The sequence below is a fragment of the Phyllostomus discolor genome, chromosome 8, assembly GCF_004126475.2.
Source record: "Phyllostomus discolor isolate MPI-MPIP mPhyDis1 chromosome 8, mPhyDis1.pri.v3, whole genome shotgun sequence".
NCBI lineage: Eukaryota > Metazoa > Chordata > Mammalia > Chiroptera > Phyllostomidae > Phyllostomus > Phyllostomus discolor.
In genome coordinates this window covers 83,545,507-83,557,651 of record NC_040910.2, presented here as the reverse complement: position 1 = coordinate 83,557,651, position 12,145 = coordinate 83,545,507, and the positions used below count along the sequence as shown (strand labels likewise).

Below are 12,145 nucleotides of genomic sequence, written 5' to 3'. Positions count from 1 at the left end.
CTTGCCTCCCTGACACCGAGAGGACAATAACGACAACGACAAACACTTACCCAGAGTTTACTACACATGGGGTGCTGTCCTAAACGCTCAGTGTATCCTATTAAACCCAGCCACAACCCAGCGGGGTAAGGACCGCTGTTGTCCCCATTTCACAGAGGAAGAAACCAAGACAGGAATTGGCTTAAGGTCACCCAGGCAGTAAATGACGAAGAGGATTTGAACCCGGGGAGTCATCCCTGTTTCAGGCTCCTTAGAGGCCTGCGCTGTCCACCAGGGCCCTCTGACGGCACACTCGGACCGGCTCTCAAAGCCCAAAGCAGGGAACAGGGCATCTGCACCAGATTCACAACTGACTCACACTCAGCAGTGACGACCTCAGTGTCCGGCCATTATTTCTGACTGTGACTCAGATTCTGCGGCAAGGCAACTGCCTCCCTTGTTTGCACACCTGCACCTCCACAGAGATGCATTGGGCGGAGATGGCGGGGTGGGCGGCTGTTCAGGGTTCAGCTTCAGCAGGCCCTTGAGAGTCAGCAGAGTCCATCCCAGAAGCCGAAGTCCTGGAATGGGCCAAGTTATGACAAATAATATCTCCTCCCCTTGGGGTCATCACATCGTCAAGTTTTCATCGCCCCTCCGGGTCACGGAGAGCTTCCTGTATGGGGTCACACTCGTACCGCTTTTCTGCCCTGCCCCATTCAGTGCGGAAGACGTGTGGCTCGGACACTGGCAAGCCACCCTGAAGGCCCAAAATGACCTTCAAGAAACTCCCAAATGTCTCTGGGTCACCCCAACCCCAGGGAGGGCACAGGGAGATAAGGAGAGCAGCAGAGGAAAGAGGGGTTCCCGTCCTGACCTCTTGAATTCTGCCAACCTAAGGCCCAGGAGGATGCAACCAGGGTAGAGGCAAGAGCCAGAAAGGTTTGGAATTCCAGGGTTATTCCCAAACTCTACTACCCGCCCTGGACCAGCCCAGGTCTTCTAACAGATCACCTGCCTCAGCATCTCTCCCTGGGCAGGTACCAGTGAAGGATGCTGAGGAGGCAAAGGGCATCTGGGAACAGTGGAAAGATGACAGGTATTGCAGCCATAGAACCCTGGGTTCACATCCTGACCTTTTGGCTTCCTGGCTGTGGGGGGTCTTGGGCAGTTAGTCACTGTGAGCCTCTGTTTACCTGCATGTTGGAGTCCAGGGAGGAAGGAGGCAGGTTGTGATGCACCTAACATGGTGTGACACATAGCAAGTGCACACCCAATGTGAGTACAGCCCCGTCTGTAGATCTCTAGGTGGGGAGAAAAGACCAAATCACTCCAACTGGGGATGAAGCGAAGGGAGTGGGCAAAAAGAAGACGTGGCTGAAATACCGAGGACAGATACCAAAGGGGAGAATCTGGAAGCTAAATGCAACCTGACACCCTATCTTAAGACCATTTGGAGGGGCAAACACAGGAGCACAAATATAATTAAATTAGCTTATTAAATGTTTATGCTATGACAGGCTCCGGGGGCGAGTGCTCTGCTCCTGCATTTGGAAACAGTGGCCAATGGTGTGAGTGACTGAACCCACAGTGGCACAGTCACACAAAGCAGCAGAGCTTGAGCCCAGGTCAGCCCAATCCCAAGCCACTCACTACTATTCACACCACTTCTCAACAGCTTAAGAAGAAACCCCAAAAAGCAGGAAAGTAATAGCACAGACAGGGGGTAACTCAGGGATGCTTTAGAGATGGCCCCTGACCCCAGATATCACCAGTGCACATGGAGCTGCTGGTCTCTTTCCCAGCACACAGACGCCTGCATTCCCAGCTCCCTTGCCTTTGGGTGGGACCACATGATCAGCTCTGGCCAATGTGCTACAAGGGGAAGTGATACAGGCTACAGTATTTAATTGATGATGCAACTCCTCTTCCCTCTCTTATGGATGTCATATGGTGCCCCTATGCATGGACGGGCATTACCACTCAAGCCCACTACCTGTATTCCCAATTTCTTCCACATCCCACAGGTGGAGTTCAGCTGGTAGGGGCTGAGTAAGAACCCAGGGGCCACCTGCAGAGGCCAGGCTGCTAGAGGCGGCTTCACCTGTTGGGCCAGAGGTGGGAAGAACAGGAAATGAGGGTGAGAAAGCCTGAGCAGAGGCTCTGGGCTCAAGGGCAGCACTACTCTGTTCGATGTAGGCCTAGACTGGACTCTCTGGAGGGAAGGGCTCTCATCCTTGGGGTGCACGGCTGTGCAGCACGGTGAGGGCTCCATGACAGGGGCTGTATGTGATATGCAGATAAGTCTGTGACAGTGGATGAGTGGCCAGAGCAGAAGCTAGAGAAGTAGGCAAAGGCCAGATGACAAAGGGCTTCATGACTTTTGAAGTATCCATTCATTCATCCATTCAGTCAGTCAGTCATTCTTTATTCACTCACTCCTATTTGTCCAGCTCCTTCTCTGTACCAGGCACTGCCCTCGAGGCTGGGAATACAGTGGCTAGGAGCAAATAAAGTCCCTGCCCCCAGGGGAGAGACCCACAATAAACAAACAACCAAGTCAACACATGTCCCACGGAGCTGAGTGCGGTGGAGAAAGCAAAGCAGGGCAAGGGTGATGCCACATGATGGGTGTTCAGGGCCAGAGAAGGGACATTCGAGGAAAGACCTAGGACGTGAGGAGTGGGTGTGGCCACAGGGTCGGCAGGAACTTCAGGTCCAGGTGGGAGGCCAGAGCTAGACGGGTAAGTTCTAGGGGCAGAAGGTGGTCAGTGCTGTGGATGGCAGTGAGGGACGACGAGCTTGGACTGTGGGATGGAGCGGGTGAGGACTATGACACCCTCATACCTTGTGGCCAACACATTATAAGCACTTACCACTCTTTACGAGCATTTTAAAGGGGATTGGGATAATCTCCTTTAATGTAAAAAACAAAACAAAACAACTAACCCTATGAGGTAGATATACTTATTTTTAACTCTTCCTCGTTTTACACATGAGAAAACTGAGCCTTAGCTCAGGGCTGCTCAGAGGTGAAGGGGAGACTGGAAGGGGCCAGAACCTGGACTGGGAGCCACGTGCGGAGTCCTCGCAGGGCTCCCAGGCCCAGAGGGGCTTCCTGGCCCAGGCACCCGGTGCAGGGAGTGTGGCAGGGAGTGTGACAAGCCCAGCTGTGCAGCCCTCCCTCCACTCCCCGCAGGCCTGTCCCTTGCCCAGCACCACTCACTGGCCCTGCCTTCTCCCAGCAGGGGTGGGATGACAAGGAGCGACCAGGATGTCTCGGCAACCCGGCTTGTTTTCCTTTCCATTGCAGGCCTGGGGCACTGCCGGCAGTTGCTGCTGGCCCATTTGTTGTTATTGGCATCCCAAGGCCCCAAATTATGATGACTAATTCCCCCCACTTTAGGCAGCTCCAGGGCTGGCTGTGGCCATGTGCTCCAGGGAAAGCCAGAGCAGAAATCCCACAGGCAGCACCCTGACACCCAACGTCAATTCCAACTCCATCTCCTGACTCCCTGAGGTCCCAGGAGTCAGAGGGATCGGGAGGGAGGTTCCAGCCAATCAGAAGACTCCTTCAACTGCAGCCAAATCTTAGGATAACCAGCCACAGGGAGGCTGATTTCTTCATCAACACAGAGCACAACTGTCTACCAACCAGCTTTTATAAAGTTGTGAGTCCATCACCAGGGCTATTCAAGCAGACATCGGACGGCTATTTGTGCCACATTTGTGGGCAGAGGACAGCACTAGATGCCTTTTCATGTTTCTTTGAAGTCTAATGCACTGACTCACGATAGTCCTAAGGACGGAGGACAAGTTCATTCTCCCTTACCGGTTAGCGTACAGCCCAACTGTGTCCTCCAGTACAAAGTCAAATGCATACCAATACAGTTTAACACCTCATTTTAAAGTCGGCCGTTCAGGCACCGTTTAAACAGAGAACTGCTGTAAAGGACTTGGCCTCTTTCCCAGCCTCCCTTCCCTGATGGAACAAGGCTCCTGGCCCCACTCTGGCCTTCCAGGAGGGGACGTAGGGAGAGGTGGTTGATAAATATTTGCAGAACAAATGCATGTAAGAGAGGGTTTCTGAGGCAGGTGTCAGGCCGCCGGCGTGATTCGGACTGTGAGTGGGGGTCCTGAGTCTGTTTAGCGCAGGCAGGGGAGGTCTGCAGGGAACAGAAGCACCAAACTGTGTCGCTGATCCCACCACAGCCAGAATGCTGCACAGCACCTCAGCTGAACCAAGGGGCGCACAGGGTGAGGAGAGAGGAGTGCGGGGCTGAGAGCCACCTCTCTGGCCCTGGGAGAAGGGGATGTAGGGAGCAGGGACACCCCTGGCCCACTCTTGTGTGGGGTGTTTGACACGTACCAGCTGAGCCCCAGGCATGCATGACACCCGGCCTTGTGGTAATTAGCAAGAGGCCCTGATCAATAAGTTATTTTTTGCTGTCAGTAATTAATAATTACAGCTTAGCCACACCATGTAATTAAACTTTCATCCTGCTCCCTCGCGTGCTGTTTGGCTTTTATTGTGATTAGCTCCCAGCACTAAACTTTCTGCCTTTGGAGCCTTCAGGAGCTGGCTTTCTCACCTCACTCAGGGTCCCACTGCCTGGCTCACTCAGCTCACACCCCCTTTTGTCTCTCCCCCAAGAACCATTCTCCTGAAAGAACATTCCAGACCAGCTGGCTGGGCTGCTACTGCCCTGCTTCCAACCTCCTCAGGATGTCCACCAGCAGTGCCCAAGCTTCCAAGCACATGAAAACCCTTGCAGGCGCTTGTTAAAATGCAGGCGTCCAGGCTCCCCCAGGCGCCTCCCATCAGAGTACCTGGTGTGGAGCCCAAGGCTGCTAGCCGGCAAGTTGAGACACAGGGACGGAGCCATGGAAGGAAGTAAAGAAAGGGTCTTGGGTGAGGAATAGGCATTCGAGGCCTATCTGGTGGGGGGCTGGGAACCACTCCCCGTGACCTCGGCTTATAGGGTAAAAACAACAACAACAACAACAACAATAGTGACAACAGTGTCACTATTCTTAAGCACCATCTCTATGCCAGGCACTTGCCGCTCCTCCCCTACTCAATACCTCAAATCCTCACGTCACGTCGTCTCTGCCCTTTCTACAGCATCGCTTACTCATTTTGGGAGACGAGTGTGAATTGTGCAATACCACAGGAAGGGAAAATGATCAAATGGTGGCTTAGGTATAAACAGTTGATGCTGCCTGGGTCCTGTACCTGAAATAGACTAGGCTAAGTCTAGGTGAAATCTGGCAGCAGCCCATGTGAGGTTTGTCTCAAGGGGAGACCACTGTTTGGTCCCTCACTCTGTGTCATGATTGGAGAATGGGGCTCATCGGCTCCAAAGTGACAAAGAGTGCTGGTGGCCTCAATCACCCCAAAGGTTAATGACACGACCTCGAACTTAAGGAAAAACTCCACTCTTGAACCCCAAAGCAGGTAAGAAAGTACCCCCCAGCCTGTCACCTGCCCCGGCCCCCCACACACAAATGCAACATTGCCCCCAAGCCTGGGCTGAGACCAAGTTCCCACAACCCCTTACACGGTTTGCCACCCATGAGACAAATAGATGGAGAGTACCCGATGGAGGGAGGAAAACACTCTCTCAGACCAGAGAACACAAATGGAGCAGCAGGGGACCTGGGCAGCCACTCTCAAAAAGGCAGCAAACAAGAGAAGCCGGAGAGGGAGTGAATCAATCAAAGAGACCTTCACTGCTGCTGACAGGGCTAGCCCCTCCCGAGGGGGCAGGGGGCGGCCTGGCCTTAACTTCAGCCTGGCCTGGAACCTTGACTGCAGGGGAAGGGGACAGGTGTGGAGGTGGGGCATGAAAGAGACTTGGTCACTCAAAAGGAAGCACCTTCAGGTGTGCTGGGGACTCCGTAAGGGCCTGGGCCCGGATGGGACAAGAACAGGGAGCCACCTGGCCAGGGAAATCATGCCATTGTTGGAGTCAGTGCAGTGATTTCGTCAGAAGCATCCAGAGGGAGCCTGGCACCCTCTGGAGCCCCTCCTGTCTCCTGGCTTTTGGCTGGTAACCCCATGGGCATCTCAGAGCACACCGGGGAGGTGCCCCAGGGCAGACTTCAATCTGTGCCTATTCTGGCAGCCTCACAGTCTTCCTGGGAGGGACAAGCACACCCCAGCTATGGGTGACCCTGGTTCCCGGGAGAGGCACTGAGAATCCAGTCCTGACTCTGCCCCCAGAACTCCCTGCAGCCTTGGTCAAGTCACTTAACGCCCCGGACCTCAGTTTTCCCATCTGGTAAATGGCTGCCAGTATAAGACGACCTCTGAGGTCCCGCCTGCTGGAAGATTTTATGAAGATCATAAAAATAATAATAACTTTTATTACCTTACATTTACAGGCCCCCTCAACAAAATTCCTAAGTGCTTTAAAGTAAATTACCTTGTAAAATCCTCCCCTTCATTCTGTGAGAGCTGATTAGTTTCATCTCTTTGATCTCGGCCCTCTGGCCTGCATGACTCTGGGGCACTGGGGTCTCCCCTCAACCCACCCAGCCCAGCAACCCCTCGGGTAAGGAGGGCCCCTTTCCAGGCTGCAGCCTCCACCAGTGAGCAGCCTCAGGTCGGGGGAGGGGCAGGCCCCCTCACGAGCTCGGAAGACGCAAAGCCAAGCCCTGCGAGTCCCGGAGCTCAGTCCAGGCTTGTCTCCCTCCGCCCCCAGCAGGCGCCGCTCGGACACCGCTGGCACCACTGTCTGGGTTTTCGAACCCCCAAAGCAAGGAAGTGCCAGTGCAGCCACCCTCCCCTTCTGGGACCTGCCAGGGGGCTGGGAGGACATTTGGGCATCCGCCCTCTGGAGGTGGGCAGTGCAGATCACACCTCCTCACCCTTCCTAACGCTCCCACCCCCAAACCCACCAGCGCTTCTCCGCTGCGAGGCTGCTCCAGGCAGCTACAGGTCAGAACGGCGGCTGCAGAGACAATTGAGCGCCCGCGGAGCTGAAGGCAAAGGCAGGAGCTGTGTGTATCTGGGGGGAGGGAGAGGAGGGGGTCTCAGACCCTCCCTGTGCACCACCCCCTGGTGCGCCCGCCGTTGCACCACGACCAGGGCTCCCGGCTCGGACCTCGAAGCGCCCCCAGCCTCAGCGGCCGGCCAGGCAACCAGGAGCGGGTTCCGTACGTGGCCAAGCCCGGCAATCGCCCTCCCCGGGCTACCAACGGGTACCCAGCACCAGACTCAGGCTCCTTCCCGCCGCCCTCCTACCCCACACCCTCGCCCCCGGGCAGCCCGCGCCTGACTGGCAGGGCCTTGCCCTTCTCCGCGGACACTGATCGGGGAACCAGGAGCCCGGCCTGAGGAGCTCGGTGGAGGCGGGGGCTGAGTCCGGCTCGGAATGGCGCGCCCCTCCCTTACGGGCCCAACGGGGTACCCAACGGGGTACCCACAGCGGGTGGGAGAGCAGCGACCCTCCCCCTCCCACCTCTTCTTAGGCTCTTCTCAGCCTGCCAGAGCGACGCCTCCAGGCACGAGCCGCACCTTCCCTTCTCATTCGGAAGCCACAAGTCTCGGAAAGACTGCCCCCCCCCCCCGCAAAGAGAGCCCCCAAAACTCCAGGAGGGGTTCCTGAAATTCCCGTGACAGAGCTCTGCCCGGGCTAAGCCCGGTGTCCACAGGGCCACTGTGAGGCCAGCAGGTTCCCGCCCCGTCCTCTAGGACCATCCCCACCTCCTCCTCTAGCCCCCTCCTCAGCCCCACGTGGGGGTGACCCTCCTACCTTGGGCTCTGGCCTTCGGTATCCGGTGTAGGGCCAGCAGAGTCCAGATCAGCAGCCCCCACATGGTGCGGGGATGGGGTGGGGGTCGCCCGCACTGTTTTATAATCCTGGTGGGGTCCAGTACCCTGCGGACTTCGTCCGGGGAGACTGTCTACGCGGTCTGGCCCGGGGCGGTGTATGCCCGGGAAGGGCAGCCCTGGCGACCCTAGTGCTTCCTCGTCCTCTTCTGTCCAAGTTCGGTCCCGGCGGCGCGCCCGGTAGGCAATGGTCGAGCAAAAAGAAAAAGCCGCGCTCTCAGACTCAGGGTGCCTCCCTCCCTTAGCACCCCAACTCCGACTTCGTCTCCCAGGCAGGGAGGCCTCTGCGATTCGGTTGGGTCTCTGGCCGGGCTCCGGAATAAAAGGACAACTTCAGCAAACTTCCTCCAGTGGCCACGTTGCCCGCCCCCCGCCCCCTTCCCGCCCCCTGGTTGGGTCGTCCAGGCGGACGCCGTCACTGCCTTTTCAGGCGCTGGGCCCCGGGGGCCGGGCTGGAGCCAAGTGAGGCGGCAGACGCGGGCGCGGGGGTTCTTTCAGGGGCGCGGATTTCGGGGGGCGCGGTTTGCATCGCGGTCCGAATCTCCCTGGAGCTGAAGTTTTCTTCTTTCTAACTTTGCAGGCGGCATCTGACGGGGCCGAGCCACCCCTGCCGGCTCCACCGCCCTGGCGCGCAATACGGGGACTATCCGTCCCTCCCGGGAGCGCTGGGCCCGGGCGCGCCCTCGGCTCCGCACCGAGCCGGCCACCAAACTTTGCGGGTCCCGCGGCCCGGCACGCAGCCCCGCGCGCGCCTGTCCGCGCCGGCTGCCGTGCAGCGGGGACCGCTGCTGGGCTCGGTGACCGGGGCTGTTGCCGGCGCCCGGGCACAGAGCCTCCCGGCGCCCGGAGGATGGAGACCCGCGGTTCTGCCCTCCGCCGCGCCCTGGCCGGAGCTCTCGGCGAGACGCACGGAGAGCCCGGCGGGCAGCCCAGGCTCCGGGGGCGCGGCGCCTCCTCAGACGCCCGGCCCTTGCCAACAGCCCCGGCTTGAGGAACAGCGGCCGCTGCGCCCGCCCCAGCACCTCGGACGCTCTGCTGCCGCCCGCCTCGGTAGCCGCTGCCGTTCGCCGAGCCCGCCGCCCCGTTTCCCGGGCTTGGTGTCCGGAGAACCGCTCCTGCCTGCCTGCCTGCGCCGAGCCGGAGCTGCGGGGGCAGCGTGAGCCGGGGACGAGCGCGGCGGCGGAGGCGGAGGCGGCGACGCGGAGAGGAGGGCCGAGCGCTACCCAGTGGCCGCGACTGGAGAGCAGCCTGCGCGCGGGGAGGAGGGGGACGACGGCGGCGGCCCCGAGCCAGGCCCGGGAGCGAGCCCCGCTAAACACATTTCGTCTGCGCGGCCGCGGGCGCCCAGCGTCTCCGGGACCCGCCGGGGGGCAGCAGTGCCAACCTCGAACGGTACGGAGAAGAGATACGCTTTGAGCCCGTTCGCTGTCTGGGCCCCCACGCCTGTCTCAAAGGCCTCATCCGATTCCCACTCTCTCCCATAGCCGGGAACCCCAACACCCTTCCCCGACATTAAGTGACAGAGGTGCAGGGTATGTTGGGAAGAGGGCGTCGGTGAACTGGTTGATTCTAGTTTCTTCTTCCCGGGTCGGTCTTTCAAAAGTCTGGAAACGCTCATGGCAGAGAGCAAGACAAAAGGGAGGCCGGGGACTTACAGATGGCCGAGAGAGTGAATTTGGTGCCAAGATCTACGCATTCTTTGTTCTGAGCTCTTTTTGCAACGGGTAGAAGGGAAATTGGTGAGGGTGCCACAAAGAAGAGGACTGGGAGGTTTCCTCCCTTTGTGGCCCAGAGGAGTGAGCAGGAGGGCCGGCACCCCCACGGCGAGAAGCCCAGCTCCGGTCTGCAGGACCCAGTCAAACTTTCCCGGGCACCGGACAGCTTTGCTTCCCCGAACCCCTTCCTCCATTAAAACTAATATTTTATGACTGTCTTGGCATAAAGATAAATATATTAATACTACATGCTAAAACATTTTCTTCAACCTAAAAAGTTCATTTATTTCTTCTGATTTTAAAAGATACTAAATATTTTCCTGAGCCCCTAAACAACTGTGCTCCCTGACTCTGCCTGCTGAGTCACGTGGAGGGGTGGGCCCCGCCCACCTGGGAAGCGGAGAGGCACCGAGACCCCCTGCGTTTGTCAGGGCACTTTCTCCCCTCTCTCCCTGGCGGCCTCCTCCGCCCCGGAGGGCAGCTAGCCTGATCGCTGCGGAATGGCAGCCGCCAAAAACATTTCATTACCTTTGTATTTTCATTCCCCCTGCCTTGGAAAAAGAACTGTGGGCATTTTCTGAAAATGATTGAGAAGTTAGCCTGCCTTTCCTATAGTCCTTCAGTCACCTAATTCAAACAACGTTTTGGGATTTCCCCCTGGAAACCTGTGCTCCATCCCAGGCCGGAGCTCTTCTGGCTGGCTGATGGGCCAATGAGAGGGCTTTGGGGGCAGGCGGCCTAGACATGGCCAACCCCTGTCCCCTTGCTGGCCACACCATTGTCAGATGCTTAGGGGTGTCCAGCTGTGACCTCACATCCCGCCACCTCCCCCAAGTGCTCTAACCACCCCAACAGACAGTTGGGAAAGCCCCGGTGCTCCCAGACCCTGGCGAACAGCTGTGGTCTGCAGGGTGCTATTTCACTCTTCGCTCACAGAGGGGGCCTGAGAGCCAGATTTGCTCGAACCTCTCCTCCTCAGTCAGCAGACAAACAGCAGAAAGGCTGTTTTTTCTGTTCACAGAGGGTGGGAGCTCCCGTCTACACAGCTGTCTGAAAGCCTGGTGGGTTCCACCCTCTTCATGTCGGATCCCAGACTTCCAAAAGCCAGGAGTCTGAACAGGGTGCTCCTGGGACCCCGAGCAGCATTTTTCTCTTTGTAAAGGAGAGACATGATTGCACAACCAGGTGTGTAGCCCCAGAACCTTCTTCTGGGGGGTTAATTCCCAAAGGCCGGGGCAGGGCACCAACCAGGGGATTCAGGGAGGGAAGAGGTTTCTTTTTGTGACAGAAGTCGACAGGCGTGCCATCTCGTTAGAGGGTGGTGGGGACAGCACCCCATCAGCTACTCTTAAGACAAATATGTCTCCATCCCTGTGTGTTGGAGAAGAGGACTCATGGGCTCTTTCTGGACTCAACCTGGACACACACACAGCCACACACAGAGGAAGGGAACTATCTGATGTTGCTTCTTATCCGAGTTTCGCTGGCCCAGGAGGAGGCTGAGCAGGGAGCCTGCCATTTCGAGAGGGGCTCATTACTGGGAAAGTTACTTGCAGACACCATGACCTCATTCTTGCCACCAGCGGTGCAATTAGAGGCTGCAAACGGTGCAGTGACCATGGGTGCCCCATCACGAGAGGCTGAGCGGCTTTCCCAGGTTCCACTCTGCCTCCCTGTTGCAATCTCGCCCCTTCTGGTTTGAGCCTGTGCCTACAGCTCTCCTGGAAAACGCAGGACAGGGTCTGGGTTTGCTCCCTCCTCTCTATCCCATCTCCCTCCATCCCCAGAGCCAGCACTTTGTAGAAAGCTCTTCATCTCAGAGATGCTCTGTTCATACATTTCACTCTGTAAATTCAAGGTCTAGGTGTGTGCGTGTTGTGGGGGGTGGTAGCAGAGAGTAACATAATTCATTTCAAAAACGAAGGAAAGACCTGAATCAGTCTGCTTCACCTTTCCCCTTCTCCTTTTCCAAGTGAATGATGTGTGCTTAAAAAGTCACTCTCCTCTTAGAAAAACCTCCACTGAACCCCAACAGGACCACTTTCGTTGGCCTCTCTCCTCATGCACGTAGAGCCAGTGAGAGAGCGTTACTGCAGGGCTTTGCCAGGGGCCTTCCAAGTGGGAGGTGCATCGTGCCACATGCCAGACAAGAGCAAAAAGACAAAACCCAGGACGGTCAGATGGAACTTCTCAGTATCTCAGAAGGCTACCCTCCTCCTTACCCCACCATCCCCTGGCAGCAAACCCATTCTCTGCCCCATTGCTCACACAGAAACCAAAGGCTAGGCAGGGTAGAGTCGGCTTTCCAATGTGATTATTGTATATTTTTTTCTATTTTTCATCTCAAATGTAACAGCAGCTAGAACAGAGTGTTCCATCACAGGGTTGGGTACAAGAGTAGCCAGTGAGAACCAGGCACGTGGCAATGATACTGAAGAGGCAAAGACACATGTGTCCCCTCCCTATGCCCACCCTGTCCCCACTCCCTTGTCCCCTGTTCCCTGCTTCCCAAGTTTCCAGCTGCTGCGCTCAGCCCAGAAGCCCACTCTGTGGTCGCTTTGCTGAGGGTAGGTAGACAGGAAGAATGACCATTGGGACCAGGGAATAAGATCTG

General features: G+C 57.2%; 1 protein-coding gene across 1 annotated transcript in view; it reads right to left on the bottom strand.

The window, feature by feature from the left end:
• The window catches only part of SDK2 (sidekick cell adhesion molecule 2), a 248,104-nt gene extending 238,801 nt beyond the window's left edge, over positions 1-9,303 (bottom strand). The window contains exon 1 of the mRNA XM_028521407.2: positions 7,740-9,303. Within this exon, the coding sequence (XP_028377208.2) occupies positions 7,740-7,803 (64 nt within the window). The 5' untranslated portion in view covers positions 7,804-9,303. The remainder of the gene's footprint in view (positions 1-7,739) is intronic.
• Positions 9,304-12,145: the final 2,842 nt, after the last annotated feature.